General features: G+C 46.1%; 1 protein-coding gene across 1 annotated transcript; it reads left to right on the top strand.

Annotated features, from left to right (window-relative positions):
- The first annotated feature begins 8,511 nt into the window (after positions 1-8,511).
- On the top strand, positions 8,512-17,122 carry PLA2G1B (phospholipase A2 group IB). Its single transcript, XM_029233192.1, has 4 exons — positions 8,512-8,631; positions 11,392-11,551; positions 12,040-12,167; positions 16,912-17,122. Exons 1-4 carry the CDS (start codon positions 8,562-8,564, stop codon positions 17,034-17,036), a joined length of 483 nt encoding a protein of 160 aa, XP_029089025.1. The 5' UTR covers positions 8,512-8,561; the 3' UTR covers positions 17,037-17,122.

Raw genomic sequence — 17,122 nt, forward strand, 5'->3', positions numbered from 1 at the left:
TTTTATTCCGATTTTCCCTCCTTTTCTCTTTCCTTTTTTTTTTTTTTTTTTTAAAGAAACCGTTTTTTAGGTTGTGAATGTGAAGCCCCAGGCCGCAGGGGGCAAGGGGCCAGGTGCCCCCCCCACCAGCTGAGAACAAAATGTCTATGTGGGTGCGGGCCCCTGGCCAGCTCCCTCCAGCCCTGGAGAGGAGGACAGGGCTGCGTAGGCCAGGCCGAGCCCCTGGAACCATCCCGTCCTGTATCATATGTAAATACTGTGAGGTGAAGCCCACACCCCTCTCTAAGACCCCTTGGGGGTGAGGGCATCGCCTCGCCCCACCTGGCAAAGGTCTCCCCTCCACCGTGTTTCTCTACCTTCCTCAGACACCGTTACTGTAAGCTTGCAGGCCTCAACTGTGGCCGAGTCAGGCCTGCTCTCTCAGGCCCTAGGGGTCAAGGCCTTGGGCCCGCTCACCCCGAAAACCCAGTGTGGGAACGAGGGAAGAGAAGGGCTCACCTGGAGCCACTGCTGGAAAGGAATTAACTCTCCAAAGGTCTCCCCCTGCCCCCTACCTAGTCGGGCCTTCATGGTTTCTGCCCTGAGCCCCTCCGTAAGTGGGCATCGGGGGGGGGGGGGGGCACTTTGGGAAGGGGCGGACCCCAGGGGAAAGCAAAGGGCTTCTCAGGGAACCCCCAAATTCTCTCACTGAAGTTCCCCACCAGGATGGTCCCGTGGCCAGAGCCCCTTGGCTGCCCCAAGCCCCCCGAGCCCCCTTCAAAGGAAAAAGAGGCTCAGGTCGTGACTCTTCATGAACAGCGAGTGACCAGGCTGGCATGGCAGGGCTGAGGCCCCCCGCCATCGTCCCCCCTCTCTGTGTCCTCTCCCCCAGGTCTGAGGCTGGGGTCCTAAGCTCCCTTCCCCATTATAGTCCCTGCCTGTGAAAACCCCCTTTGGAGAGTTAATTGTCTGTGTGAGGTGCTTAACCTATTAGCCCTGAGAACACAAAGCAATAATCTTTGTTACCGAGATGCGCGGCTGTTTGTGTTTTTTTGTTTTTTTTTTTCGTTGTTTTTTTAAATGTTTCCTAATAAAAGAGAAGCTGCATTTTATTGGTTTTTATTTTTAATTTTCTACACGTTTGAGCTGAGTCATAAGAGACTTAGCTTCCCTCTCCTCCCCTTCCTGTGATTCCCCCACCCCACTGGGCCCATCCACGGGCTCAGGGCCCTGGAATTCCGTTTTCTGATTTGTTTGGGAAATTTTTTAAAAAGATGTTACACGGTGTTTCGAAGCCAGCAAGTTACCACCCTCCGGTGTCTCTTCTCTCCACATCTGTAACTTCTTTTTCCAGGTTTTATTTTCAGTTTTAAATTCCTAATAAATTATTTGAAAACGGGCCTAAGCTTGTGAGTGTCTTGCATCTCTCTGTGCGTTCAGGTCTAGGCACCCCAACGATACCCTGTTTTCCCTTCACTTCTCCTATTTTCCTCCTGGAATAATCTTCACCTTCCACTCGACCCAGCTCCCATCTCCAACTTCTTCATCAGCCTCAAAAGCTTAGTGTTGATGATGAGATACCACTTCACACCCATTAGGATGGCCATCATCAAAAAAACAGAAAATAACAAATGTTGGTGAGGATGTGGAGAAATTGGAACCCCTGTGCCTTGCTAGTAGGAATGTAAAATGGCACAGCTACTATGGAAGACAGTTTGGTGGTTCTTCAAAAAGCTAAACATTGAATTACGATCCAACAATTCCACTCCTGGGTATACACCCAAAGGAGTTGAAAGCAGGGACTCAGATACTTGTACACCAATGTTCATAGCAGCATTATTCACAATAGCCAAAAGGTGGAAAACAATCCAAGTATCCATCAACAGATGAAATGGATAAACATGGTCTTTCCATACAGTGGAATATTATTCAGCCATAAAAAGGAATGAAGTACTGATACGTGCTACAACATGGATGAACCTTGAAGAATTATGCTAAATGAAAGAAGCCAGACACAAAAGGACAAATACTGTATGATTCCACACATTTGAGGTACCTAGAACTGGCAAATTCATAGAGACAGAATGGGAGTAGGGAGTTATGCCTTAGTGGTTACAGAGTTTCTGTTTGGGATAATGAAAATGTTTTATAAGTAGGTAGTGCACAGCATTGTGAATATAATTAATGCCACTGATTGTACACTGAAAAGTAGCAAATTGGTGAGGGGCTGTAAAAAAGTGGTACATTTTGTTATGTACATTTTACCACTTTTTTTTTTAAGCTTAGCATCGGACCCCTTCCTCTGGTTTGCCTTTAACTCAGAGAATCCTAAGAGGGTAAGGTGGGAAAAGCAGCTCAGGTGGAGGTGGGTATCGCCAAATGGTTAGATGTGGGGTTTCCAACACCTGGCTCCTCCCCTTCTTCTCTGAGCTTCCTCTGCCTCTCTGAGCCTCAATTTCCTCATCTATTAAAGGGAATGATAAAGAAGCCAGACATAGAAGGCCATGTATTATAAGATTCCATTTATATGAAATATCCAGGAGCCACAGAGTTAGAAAACAGATTTGTTGGGGCTGGAGGGAGGGAGGCAATGGGGAGTAAATGCTTAATGGTTAAGGGATTTCCTCTGGGGTGATGGAAATATTTTGGAACTAGAGGCGGTGGTGGCACGACATTGTGGATGTGCTAAAAGCCACTGAATGGCTCATTTTTTAAAAAATTATTAATTTATTTTACTTATTTATTTTTTTTTGCGGTACGCGGGCCTCTCACTGTTGTAGCCTCTCCCGCCGCGGAGCACAGGCTCCGGACGCGCAGGCTCAGCGGCCATGGCTCACGCGTCCAAGCCGCTCCACGGCATGTGGGATCTTCCCGGGCCGGGGCACGAACCCGTGTCCCCTGCATCGGCAGGCGGACCCTCAAGCACTGCGCCACCAGGGAAGCCCATTAATTAATTTATTTTTGGCTGGGTTGGCTCTTCGTTGCTGCGCGTGGGCTTTCTCTAGTTGCGGCAAGCGGGGGCTACTCTTCGTTACGCTGTGCGGGCTTCTCATTGCGGTGGCTTCTCTTGTTACACAGCACGGGACTCTAGGCACGCGGGCTTCAACAGGTGTGGCTCGCGGGCTCTAGAGCGCAGGCTCAGTAGTTGTGGCGCACCGGCTTAGTTACTTCGCGGCATGTGGTATCTTCCTGGAGTAGGGCTTGAACCTGTGTCCCCTGCGTTGGCAGGTGGATTCTTAACCACTGCACCACCAGGGAGGTCCCAATTGCTCACTTTTAAATGGTTATTTTTATGTTATGGGGATTTCACCTCAAAAAATTTAAAAAGAGAACCATAAGAGTATCTCGGGTGGTTGTTAATTAAACGGGGAGGGCTGACAGGATCCAACACCAGGCAAGGCACAAAGTAACTGGTTGGTAAACGGTAGCTGCTATTAATCCCAGGCTGCCCCAGGTGCCTGGAAATGCATAATTGGGGCTCAGCAATGGCCGCTCCCTCCCGAGTGGGACTGACAGCTGCGGTTCACACATTGCGGTTCCCTTAGTGTCCACTGTGCACAAGTCACTCTTAGGCACTGAGAGGGTGACCAACTTGTCCTACTTTGCTGGGGACTTTTCTGGTTTGAAAACAGGAAGCGCTGTATCCCAAGAACCCTTCCGTCCCTGGAAGAAAAACAGAACGATTAGTCACCTGAAGGCAATGACTTCATTTGGGTTTGTAGCAGGGCGTCAAGTTCTGCTGAGATCTGAAAGAAGAGTAAGAATTAACTAGGCAAGGCTGGGGGCGGGAGGGGGTGGAGGAGCATACCAGGAGGAGAGACCAGCAGGGGCAAAAGCCTTGAAATGGGAGGAAGCATGAGAACGTCAATCAAGGAGCTGAGAGAAGGTCCACTGCGTCTAGAGAAGAGGGTATCCCACCCCACTACAGGCCAGGAGGTAGGTAGGGGCAGAGCAGACTGGGCCTCTAGGCTGCTTTTGTTTCTTATATAAGAGCAGCTGGGAAGGTGTGAAGGGTTTTAGCCAACAGGGTGGGAGAGTGATGACATGATGTAATCAGGTTTGCATTTGAAAAGGTCATTAGCCTATACAATAGGGAACAGATTTGAGATTGTGGAGGGGAGCACAGAGACACTAAGGAGACTGCTGCAACCATCTGGGCAAGAGATGCTGGGGCAAGGACCAGGGTGTTGGAAGTTGGAAGAAGGGTGTGGCTTGAGAGCTGGACTTGGGGTGGGACTGGATGGGGAAAGGGGTGAGGAGAGGGAGTATTGGGGAGAGTTCCTGGGTTTCTGAAGACCTGGACTCTGAAGAAGGTCAGTTTCCTCGGTGGTTGGGCTCAGTTTGAGAAATATTCTCAGCTGAGCTCAGATGCAACTGGAGACAGAGATGGTGTGATAAGAGGAGGGATGAGAATAAGCCCCTTAGGATGACTCCAGCCAAATTGAACCCAGACCAGTGTTACCTAAAGCCTTCTGGGAACCTCCCAACAGCCACATACTGGGCTCAGTGCCGGACTAAGAGTCAGGAACATGTCGGTCCAAATCCTATCTCCACCACTTTCCAGCTGTGTGACTTTGAGTAAGTTACTTAAGCTCTCTGAAACTGTTCCATCATCTGTAAAAAGGGGAAGATGATGACAACAGTAACTATGCCAGAAGATGGTCGTTAGGCTGAAAAACAACATGACACTCTTAGCACAGGGCCGAGCACATAGACGCACTCAGCAAATGGTAGCTGGTAGCTGCTTTGGGGAAGCAGGAGCCGTGTCCCAGGGGCTGAGCAGGTGTGACCTTGCTGGAGCGTGGGTACGTTGTCACCTGAAGGAGTCAAGAAGCTATACTTAGCTTCTTTCCACTGGAGAGTGTGTTTTTCCCAGGCTGGGAGAAGATGTACGGTACACACCTGTGCATGGGGCAGCAGTGGGTCACGGGACAGAGTATAGCAGCCTGGTGGGCTACTCGGTGACCTGCCAGGTCCATTCCTCTGCCACCTCTGTGTCTCCTGCAGAGGTTTGGATTGTAACATTTAGCACATCTCTTTCCAGGGGGAGAGGGTTCCAGTAGTGGCCTGACCCCTCTCCCACCAGGTGCTTTGCCTAAGCCCGGGCATAAGTCGCACATGGGAATTTGTCCAGCCTGCCCTTGTGGAAGGCCTCTAGCTGGCTGGGGGAGGGGGAGAGAAGGAGGGAAGCAGGCAGGACTAAACCTCCTTCTGCTCCAGGGGCCTTTGGCACTCCCACCTGCTACTACAATTCCCTGTCATGGGGTGATATTGTGGTATCATAAGCAGCAGATCCAACTCACATCTTGGTCCTGCTGTGTGATATTGGGGCAGTCACTTAACCTCTCTGAGCCTCCATCATCTCTGTAAAGTGGAGTTTGTCATTGGACCTACCTCAGAGGTCTATGCCAGGTTCTTAGCATGCGACCTGGACTAGTTAGCGGTCAGTAAATGGTAGTTAATACTATTAGCCTTAGAGGACTTTGTAGCACCAGCTACTCCTCCTTCCTCAGACCACCCCCAACAGGAGCAGTGCCTGTTCCTCTGTTTTGTTCTCACCCCAAAGAACCCCACATAAGAGGAACTTAGCATTTTGCTGGCCATGCCTCCCCTTTCCTTGGGCAGCCTTCACTCATTCTGGGGGCTGAAGAGGCAGAACCATTTGACAGACTGATGTTGGGTCCCAAGCTAACCCTGTTCCTTCTCCAGAAGCTCTCACAGGCCTCCTCCCCACACCTCTGGGCCGGCACTGGGACAGGTGCTATGCGTTGTCCAATAGAACCTTCTGTGATGACGGAGACATTCTATATTTGCACTGTCCAAAACAACAGCCCCTGGCTACATGTAGCTATTGAACACTGGAAATGTGGCTGGTGGGACCAAGAAACTGATTTTCAATATTATTTGATAGTAATTAATTTAAATAGCTACTTGTGGCTAATGGCTACCATATTGGACAGTTGTAGAATGTCTACAGGCAAGTATGAAGAGACGGGTAGCATGAACCCTGGGTCAAATAGGGTCTGAGTCAGGCCCAAGCAAATAAATCACTTCCCCTTTCTGGGCCTTAGTTTCCCCCATCTGCTTACTAAACGTTGTTTCAGTGTTACCGCATTAGCTGAAGGACGTTTCCTGGGGCTCCTGGATTTGGGATGAAACAGGGAAGCCCTTCCAGATGGATTTCTTCTTTCTTGGCTCCAGTGCATGCTCAAGGGAAAAGTACAGAGAGCTGGAATCGTGGGGTGCGTGCATAAGCAGAGGTCACAGGGTCAGAATTACCGATTCTGCTCTGACTCACACACGACATAACCTAACATAACCTCACCCAAGGCGGAGGGAAGTGGCTCAGTGGGAAGAGGCAGGTGTGCGTTCAAGTCTTGGCATGGCCATTTCCAGCTCCACCCCAGGCTGAACCTCATCTAGCAGTTCTCATCTGGAAAGTGTCCTCATCTGGAAAGTGCCCAAGATGCATCCCAAGACAAGAGATGATCAAACCTAACACAGCCATTGGATGAAAATGACACTTTACCTCTGTGATCTTCCTTCCCCAAACCCATTAACCAATCCCCAGTCTTATCATGAGAAAAACATCAGACAAGTTCCAATAGAGGGGCATCCTATTATACACCTGACCAGTAGCCCTCCAAACTCCCCAGGTCCTCAACAGCAGGCAGTCTGAGAAATTGCCATGGCCCAGAGGGGCCTAAAGAGACAACTTAATATAATGTGCTATCTTGGATTGGATCCTGGAACATAACAAGAACATGTGGTAAAAACTAAGGAAATTGCGCTTCCCTCGTGGCGCAGTGGTTAAGAATCTGCCTGCCAATGCAGGGGACAAGGGTTCAAGCCCTGGTCTGGGAAGATCCCACATTGCCATGGAGCAACTACGCCCGTGCGCCACAACTACTGAGCCTGCTCTCTAGAGCCTGCAAGCCCCAACAACTGAGCCTGCGTGCCACATCTATCGAAGCCCGCGCACCTAGAGCCTGTGCTCCGCAACAAGAGAAGCCACCGCAATGAGGAGCCCGCGCACTGCAACTAGAGAAAGCCCGCACGCAGCAACGAAGACCCAACACAGCCAAAAGTAAAAATAAATAAAATAAATTCATATTAAAAAAAACTAAGGAAATCTGAATGAGCTATGGACCTCAGTTTATTATCATTATTTTTGATAATGATAATATATCAATATTGGTTCTGATAACATAATCATAACAAAGTACCATACTAATGTAAGATACTAATAACAGGTGAAACTATAGGTGAGGCTGTGGCAGGGTGGGGGCAGGTGGCAGGAGAGCATGAGGGAATTCTCTGCTCAAGAAAGATAAGTAAATGAATAGACAAATAAATGAAAATAAAACAATAGGGTCTCCGTAACTCACAGGGTTGTTGCAGAGATCACATAAGAACCAAATGGGAGAGCACCAAGTAAACCAATTATAAAATATTGTATATTATGTGAAATATCCAGAATAGGTAAATCTATAGGAACAGAAAGCAGATTAGTGGTTGCTGAGGGCTGGGGGAAGGTGACTGCTAATGAGGACAGGGTTTCCTTTGGGGAGAATGAAAATCTACTAGAGTTAGGTAGAGATGGTCGTTGCACAACTCTGTGAATGTACTACATGCCACTGAATTGTTCACTTTAAAAATAAAATGGAGGACTTCCCTGGCAGTCCTGTGGTTATGACTCCCTCTGCGCTCCCACTGCAGAGGACGTGGGTTCGATTCCTGGTCGGAGAACTAAGATCCCACGTGCCGCGCGGCCAAATAAATAAATAAAATTTTAAAATAAAATGGTTAAGATTATAATAAATAACTATATAAATAAATAATAATAAAGTCTTACAATGTGAATTTCACCTAAAAATGTTATTTAGACCTTTGATATGACAATTCTAAAACCCTTTTTATTCTACAAGTCAGATCCAAGCCTTTAGAATTCCAAAGCCCAGAGTTTTCTTACAAGCCCACTGTGGGGAATGGGGAGAGGGGAGTGGTATTGATGTAGTGGGGAAAAAATTAAGTGTGTGCCTTAGAGTCAGACATACCTAAGTTTGAGCCCCTGCTTTGCCATTTGCTAGCTGTGTGACCTGAGGCAAGTTGCTTCACCTTTCCGAACCTGTTTTCTCATCAGCAAAGTGCATAATTGATGGGAACCATTCAACGAGACCCACAGCCCAGATTCAAGCACGTGAGAGGACATGGAGGCAACCGTCGCTTCCTTCCCATCCCCCTTCTCCCAGTTGTTCAATGGAGTTGACAGCTTTGCCACACACACACACACACACACACACACACACACAAATGATGAAGCTGGGCTGAGTGCAAAGGGGTGGGTGTGAGGGTCAAGATTCCAAGATGTGCACCTCCAGAAATAATCCCTTTCGTTCAAAAGCACTGATGACAAATATGTACACTACTTCCAATGCCCCCCAGCTGCCAGGGCTTGCTTGTTGTTCAGGATTATTTCTGCAACAGACAGACTCAAGGCCAACCCAGAGTCAACAGGGAGCAAAGCAAACACTACAGTCTTATCTTGGGGCGGTGGGGCAGCTATAAGAAGGGAGGCCATAATGACATCAGTCTCTTGTGCACCAACTGACAACAGGATGAAACTCCTCGTGTTGGCTGCTCTGCTCACAGGTAGGCGAGTCCCCCCAGCTCCACCCTTTCCTGAGCTGAGATCTCTCTCCTCTGCAATGGGGGCCACAGGTCACAAGGCTGGCCAGACCTGGAGTCTTTTTCAGGTGGGGCTCAGTGTGGGGCTTAAGAGGTCCCATACTGGGGTCCCCTCAAATCCCCCCCGCAGCTGGCACCCTTTCAACCTTCAGGTCTGAACTCAGATGACCCATCTCAGAAAGGCTTACCCCTTCCATCCAAGCTAAGAGAGCCCCCTCTCCTTTCCCCCTACCATATGGCCTCAGTATTAGGTCTTCTCAGCACCTGTCTTTGCCTGCAGTGTGTCTGTTGTTGATTCATTTCTTTCTTTATCCCACACCCACACCTAAGCATGGGCTCCATGGGAGCAGGAATAGTGCTGTTTGCACTATTTATTGAATGAACTAATAGAATCAGAATTCCCTAGAATTCAAATCCCACCCCATTCAGCCATTGTTCATTCATTCACTCAACATCTATGGTATTACAGCCTCTAAGGCATCAGGCTCAGGGTTGAGACTGGGGACTCAGAGATGAACAAGCCACGCTCCCCGTCCGAGGAGCACGCCCGCCCGCACACACACATGAGCAGTAGCTTTGTGCAGGTCTGGCCTCTGCAAAGAGCAGATCTGGCTGGATCAGAGAGAAAGAAAGTGGAGGGAAGTAGAAGGGGGTGTCTGGAGATGGGTCAAGGTAGCCAGGCCACTCCCGTCTAAGCAGGATCCAGGCTCTGCTCCTGGACACAGCCTCTGTGGGCTGCCACCGTGGAGGCTGCTCTTAGGGTAGAACGACAAGCTGCTGCCCTTCCTTCACCCTGGAGCTTAAGCACATGGCGCGGCTACAGTGTCCACAGCAGATCAAGCACAGGAAGGGCCTGGTATGGGGCAAAGAGATGACACTGATGGCCGATTGGACAGTATCCCCAAATCATTTAGTGCCATCTTCTCTTTAGGGCACCAAATTTCACAGGCAGGGCTCTACACAGGAGGTAAAGAGATCCTGCTTCCAAGTTGGCTGTTCCAAGCCTTGTGCTTGATTTGGGCAAACACTCAGTTAGAGGCTGACTTTGAAAACTTACTTAATAGATAATTATTGAGTATGTACTATGTGCCAGGCACTTTAAAAAATTCACATATTGGGACTTCTCTGGTGGCGCAGTGGTTAAGAATCTGCCTGCCAACGCAGGGGACATGGGTTTGAGCTCTGGTCCGGGAAGGTCCCACATGCTGCGGAGCAACTAAGCCAAATAAATAAGTAAATAAATAATTACTTTTAAAAAAATCACATATTGATGATTTCATTCATGTAACTCTTCATATATTTATTGAGTGCTTCCTTTGTGTCAGGCCCTGGGGAATAAAATCCATGAGGTCTGTCCTTGAGGAGTTTATGGTCCTATGAGAGGGAGGCATTAAATAGAGGGATACAGATTGTTCGAGGTACTATAAAGAACATGAAGAAAAGTGGTAGCAGAGGAGCCACTGAGCTTGGGTGGTCAAAGCGCCTCTTTGAAGAGGTAGCATTTAAACCAAGATGTTCCAGCCTTTTGAAAAGTGAGCTGACCAGTGTGCCGGGCAGAGGGAAGAGGAGGTGCGTGGGTCCCGGGGCAGAAAAGAGGTTGTCCTGTTTCCTGTTGAGAACAGAGGCCACACAGGCCTCTCACTGTTCCTTACATTCCTGCCCCCACCACCCTGTCATTCCCCCACCCAACCTTCCGTTTAGATTCCCCTGCCCTACACCAATTTTTCCACCTTCTAAAATAATATCTGATTTCCTTATTTATTATTTTTATTGCTTATTGTTTTTCTCCCCAACTAGGACATAAACTCAATGAGGTTATAGATTTTTTAATTTGCTCAATGATGTATCTCCAGCTCCCAGGACAGTGACTAGCTCATAGTAGGTGCTCAATAAATATTTGCTGGATAAATAACAGGGATAGTTTTAAACTATCATATGTTCACACCAAAACTAGTACACAAATGTTCATAGCAGCATTATTCATAATAGCCAAGGACCTCTCTGGCGGTCCAGTGGTTAAGACTCCGTGCTTGCAATGCTGGGGGCACGGGTTCGATCCCTGGTTGGGGAGCTAAGATCCCAAAAGCTGCATGGTGTGGCCAAAAATAAATAAACATAATAGCCAAAAAGTAGAAACAACCCAAATGTCCATCAAGTGATGAATAGCTAAAAAAAAAGTGGTCTATCTATACAGTGGAACATTATTCAGCCATAAAATGGAATGAAGTACTGATACATGTTATAACAAGGATGAACCTCAAATCGTTATGTGAAGTGAAGGAAGCCAGTCACAAAAGGCCATATATTGTATGATTCCATTTATACAAAGCGTTCAGCATAGGGAAATCCATAGAAACTGAAAGCAGATTAGTGGTTGCCAGAAGGGAGGGGGGAAAGGGGAGTGATTGTTAATGAGTACTGGGTATTCTTTTGGGGGTGATGAAAATGTTCTGGAATTAGTAGGGATGGTTGCACAATTCTGTGAATATTAAAAACCACTGAATTGTATACTTTGGTTAAAATGGTGAGTTTTATGTTTTGTGAGCTGTTAAGAAAATTCCTATTCACTTTACCAGGTTCCTGTATCCAGCTCTTTTCAAGGTAGGCAGCTGGCCGGGGTCACGGGGACGGCGCGGGGTCTGAGAGAGCAAGCAGGCAGTGGGGTCCCTGGGGTGCCGGCAGCCAACCAGGACGTATTCGAACTCTGACTGTGTCTTCCTGCAGTGGGCGCTGCCCAGAGCGGCATCAGCCCGCGGGCGTTATGGCAGTTCCGCAGCATGATCAAGTGCACGATCCCCGGCAGTGACCCCTTGCTGGATTTCAACGACTACGGCTGCTATTGTGGTCTGGGTGGATCAGGGACCCCTGTGGATGAACTGGACACGTGAGTTGATCTGCCGGGAGAGTATCCCTGGGATGGGGGGAGGGCACAAGCCAAAGATCTCACGAGGCACAGAAAGGAGATTTGCCTATTTGCTGAAGATAACACACGTTCACCTCATATAAACAAGCCTGAATCCAACGCTCTCCTCTATCGGGGATGGAAAGCGGAAAGTCGGGGATGTAAAGTAGTGGGTGCTGCTGCCCTCTAGTGGCAGGACTTTGCAACACAAAACATCACTGCAAGGGTTCAATCTTCTGAAGTGGTGAAACCCTCACTGCATCTTCAGAATATAGGCTTGTACTGTATTCCTGAAACCATTTTAAAATCGCCTTCAGTAAACTTGAGAAAATGACTTAATTTTTCAAGGACCAGTACCTCTCAGAGCAGGTCAGCTAAAACATCCCCACCTGTTCCCGAGGGGGCATGTTCAGGTAGACCTGCTGCCCTACCCCTGCTCCTGCCTCAGCTCTGTCCCTCCCCCTCTCCAGGTGCTGCCAGACACACGACAACTGCTACAGAGAAGCCAAGAAACTAGACAGCTGTACATTCCTCTTGGACAATCCCTACACTGAAAGCTACTCATACTCGTGTTCTAACACTGAGATCACCTGCAACAGTAGGTTTACCCCCTTGTTGGCTCAAAGGCCCTCAGTAGGCATGGGGAGAAATAATTGTAATGATAGTCACCACTGATTGATCATTTTCTTGGTGCCGGGCAGTGTCTCCTTTAATCCTCGAAACAACCCTATGGGATAGGTACTATATATTATTCCCATTTTGCAGATGAGGAAACTGAGGCTCAGAAGGCTGAGCTAATTGCCCAAGGGCACACAGCCCATAAATGGTGGTGTTTTGTTTTGTTTTTTACATAATTTTTTAAAATTTATTTATTTATCTTTGGCTGCATTGGGTCTTCGTTGCTGTGCGCAGGCTTTCTCTAGTTGCGGCAAGTGGGCGCTACTCTTCGTTGTGGTGCATGGGCTTCTCATTGCAGTGGCTTCTCTTGTTGCAGAGCACAGGCTCTAGGCACGCAGGCTTCAGTAGTTGTACCGCGCGGGCTCAGTAGTTGTGGCACGTAGGCTCAGTAATTGTGGCTCCCGGGCTCTAGAGAGCAGGCTCAGTAGTTGTGGCGCATGGGCTTAGTTGCTCTGCGGCATGTGGGATCTTCCTGGACCAGAGCTCGAACCCGTGTCCCCTGCATTGGCAGGCAGATTCTTAACCACTGCATCATCAGGGGAGCCCCGGTGTTTGGTTTTTGCACATAGGTCTATATGACTCCAAAACCTCTGCTTTTAACTGCCATGCCATACTGCTTCATTGTTTCATAAAAAGAGCTAAGAATTAGCACGTATCAGGTTTTCATCGCATGCCAGGTACTAGGCAAGGTGTGTATATGAGATAGGTTTTATTAAGCCCATTTTACAGTTTAGGAAGCTGAGGCTCAAAAATAGTCACTTGCCCCAAATCACACAACTTATGAGAGGTAGGGCCAGCATTTGAACTCAGTTGCTTCTGATTTTAAAGGCTCTGGTCTTAACCACTAAGTTATGCAGCGCTCATGGTGAAATGTATCACTTCATGAAGGCGGTTCTGAAAAGCAGACAATTCAGAGAGGTGTAGGGTATTGTCGTGTGAGACCAGCATTCTGAATTTTCATTGCCCTTCATTTTGCACTCACAGATACATCCCACTTTTTAAAAAACGTACCAACAACACTGGAATAACCATAATCCAACTCCCCAAGTGCCGAGAAAAAAATTACCTGGCATCTCATCATCCTAAGAAATAAATGGTTTCATGCCTCTGTGTTCCTTTTCACCCTTATCTTTGGAATAAGGCTTATGTCATTTTAACTTGGCTAGGCATGTACCCATCACAAGCCCTTTGCTTCTTCTGCATGAAACACTTCCCACCAGATATCTGATTGAGTCACTCCCTCTTTCTAGATCTTTCTTTAGATGTTGTTTTCTCAGTGAGGTCTTCCCTCAACATGTTCTTTTTTTTGGCCGGGCGCCACGCCCGGCCAGGGTTCGAACCCAGGCCCCCTGCAATGGAAGCTCGGGGTTCTAACCACTGGACAGCCAGAGAATTCCCTCAACGTGTTCTTTTAAATTGCAAACACACTCCCTCCATCTCTCCAGCATTATCGTTTTTCTCTCTGCTTTATTTTCTCCACAGAATTTCTGAATGGCTGATATATTTATGTTATTTCTTCATTTGCTATCTCTCCAATAGAAAGTAGGATTCACAGGGACAGGGATGGTTGTCTGTTTTCTTCATTGCTGTATCCCCAGAATCTAGACCAGAGTTTGGCATCCTGCTGGATGTAAATGTTTGATGAATGCACAGTCTAGATACAATCTTTCATTCTGCGTTTTCTCCCTTATCACCATGTTGTTGTTTATTTTTTTTGACGGTATGCGGACCTCGCCCTGTTGTGGCCTCTCCCGTTGCGGAGCACAGGCTCCGGACGCGCAGGCCCAGCGGCCATGGCTCACAGGCCCAGCCGCTCCGCGGCACGTGGGATCTTCCCAGACCGGGGCACGAACCCGCGTCCCCTGCATCGGCAGGCAGACTCTCAACCACTGCGCCACCAGGGAAGCCCCCCTTATCACCATGTTATGACCATGTTTCCATACTGTTTCATAGTCTTCGTTGTTACTTCTTTCATCACTACATAAAATAGCTTAATTTGCTTACACAGTCTCCTGGTAACAGAGATTTTGGTTGTGCTCCACTTCAGAAAGCCAAATATATGGGAAATCATATTTTTGCACAGCAACTTGATCAGCAAGAGTTTCTTTCTATGGATTCTGGACTCCTTTACGAAGTTGATGAAAGCTATAGACACTCTCCCCAGGAGAAATACACACACACATTATTTTGCAAATATTTTTGCAAATAATTATTTTTAACCGCAACTGCCTTCTCCCCCCAAAAGCAGGTCAAGAAGCCTGCAGCAGATGTTCATCCACATGATTAACAATAACTTGCTACATACACACTATTATATATAAAATAGACAACAAGGACCTACTGTACAGCACAGTATATTCAATATATTCAATATCTTGTAATAACCTATAATGGAAAATAATCTGAAAAAGAATATATACATGTATAACTGAATCACTTTTGCTGTACACCTGAAGCTAACACAACATTGTAAATCAACTATACTTCAATAAAAAATTTAAAAGAAAAAACAATAACTCACTAAATAATTATTTCATTATGCACACTTCATAATCTCGTTAAGCACTAATTTATGCTTTAATGGAGTGGGTGAGGAAAACATTCATGATTTTTAAGAGAAAGGAGCAGAGAGAAACAAAACCTTAATAAGATTATTGAAGGTAAGCAGATACACATAATTAAATTATGGATAATAAAGCTGAAATTTATTTTATTTTTTTGCATTTTTTAACATCTTTATTGGAGTATAATTGCTTTACAATGTTGTGTTAGTTTCTGCTGTATAACAAAGTGAATCAGCTATATGTATACATATATCCCCATATCCCCTCCCTCTTGCATCTCCCTCCTATCCTCCCTATCCCAACCCCTCTAGGTGGTCACAGAGCACTGAGTTGATCTCCCTGTGCTTTGCAGCTGCTTCCCACTAGCTCTCTGTTTTACATTTGGTAGCGTATATATGTCCATGCCACTCTCTCACTTTGTCCCAGCTTACCCTTCCCCCTCCCCGTGTCCTCAAGTCCATTCTCTACATCTGCGTCTTTATTCCTGTCCTGCCCCTAGGTTCTTCAGGACACTTTTTTTTTTAGATTCCATATATATGTGTTAGCATATGGTATTTCTTTTTCTCTTTCTGAGTGACTTCACTCTGTATGGCAGACTCTAGGTCCATCCACCTCACTACAAATAACTCAATTTCGTTTCTTTTTATGGCTGAGTAATATTCCATTGTATGTATGTGCCACATCTTCTTTATCCATTCATCTGTCGATGGACACTTAGGTTGCTTCCATGTCCTGGCTATTGTAAATAGTGCTGCAATGAACATTGTGGTTCATGTCTCTTTTTGAATTATGGTTTTCTCAGGGTATATCCCCAGTAATGGGATTTCTGGGTCACATGGTAGTTCTATTTTTAGTTTTTTAAGGAACCTCCATACTGTTCTCCATAGTGGCTGTATCAATTTACATTCCCACCAACAGTGCAAGAGGGATCCCTTTTCTCCACACCCTCTCCAGCATTGATTCTTTGTAGATTTTTTGATGATGGGCATTCTGACTGGTGTGAGGTGATACCTCATTGTAGTTTTGATTTGCATTTCTCTAATGATTGGTGATGTTGAGCATCCTTTCATGTGTTTGTTGGCAATCTGTATATCTTCTGTGGAGAAATGTCTATTTAGGTCTTCTGCCCGTTTTTGGATTGGGTTGTTTGTTTTTTTGATATTGAGCTGCATGTGCTGCTTGTATATTTTGGAGATTAATCCTTTGTCAGTTGCTTCATTTGCAAATATTTTCTCCCATTCTGAGCGTTGTCTTTTTGTCTTGTTTATGGTTTCCTTTGCTGTGCAAAAGCTTTTAAGTTTCATTAGGTCCCATTTGTTTATTTTGGTTTTATTTCCATGAAATGTATTTTAAATGTTATTTTTGTTGTTTCTTTTGGTTACAAAAGTAAGCAAGGTCAAAGTAATGTAATTTCAAATTCTACAGTAATGTATGTCATGGAAAGAAGAAGGCACCTATAATCCTAATACCCAAGATAACCAGTTAGATGTATTGCCCTTCAAATTTTTTTGGCATATACTATGTATTCTTTCCCTTTAATAAAATATCATGGAAACATTTCCACATACAGACATAATTATTTTAAATGTCTATATAATATTGTATTTTAAGGACATTCTGTAATTTTTAAAATATGCACTTTAGAGAAATTGGCTTATGAAACTTCACTAAGTTGAAATGTACAATACTTTGCTGCCTTGAGTATATGTCGTAGTATTTTCCATATGGTTTGCAATTGCTTGCCTATGTTATCAGAGTTCTGTGGTTATATGGGTTTTAAAAGCAGTGAGTACATTTAGAGGTGTGAAATAGACAGAACTTTCCAAAAAGCAGCTATCACACCTAGAATCACCAGATAAAACAGGCTGCCCAGTTAAATTTGATTTTCAGATAGACAAGAAATGATTTTTTTAGTCTGTGTCCCAAATATTACATTCATTGTTGATCTGAAATTCCAGTATTTTTATTTGCTTTATCTGTCAACCCTAAATTTGCACCAATGGAATGGCCACCAGATCATTTCAGTTAATTCTTCTTGCCCCTGGATTGTACAAAGCATGAACTGCCTTGGCTCAGTCCTCTGTTCTTGCCCTTTTCCAGGCAAAAACAATGCCTGTGAGGCCTTCATCTGCAACTGTGACCGCACTGCTGCCATCTGCTTCTCAAAGGTCCCGTACAACAAGAAGCACAAGAACCTGGACACCAAGAAGTACTGTAAGAGCTGAGTATCGTCCCAGGAAATTGTGATTCCCTACCTGCCCCATGGCTTTCACCTTACACCATGCCCTCCAATAAAGTACCTTGTTGAAAG

The sequence above is a fragment of the Monodon monoceros genome, unplaced genomic scaffold, assembly GCF_005190385.1.
Source record: "Monodon monoceros isolate NGI ecotype Baffin Bay Population unplaced genomic scaffold, NGI_Narwhal_1 Super_Scaffold_1, whole genome shotgun sequence".
Taxonomy (NCBI): domain Eukaryota; kingdom Metazoa; phylum Chordata; class Mammalia; order Artiodactyla; family Monodontidae; genus Monodon; species Monodon monoceros.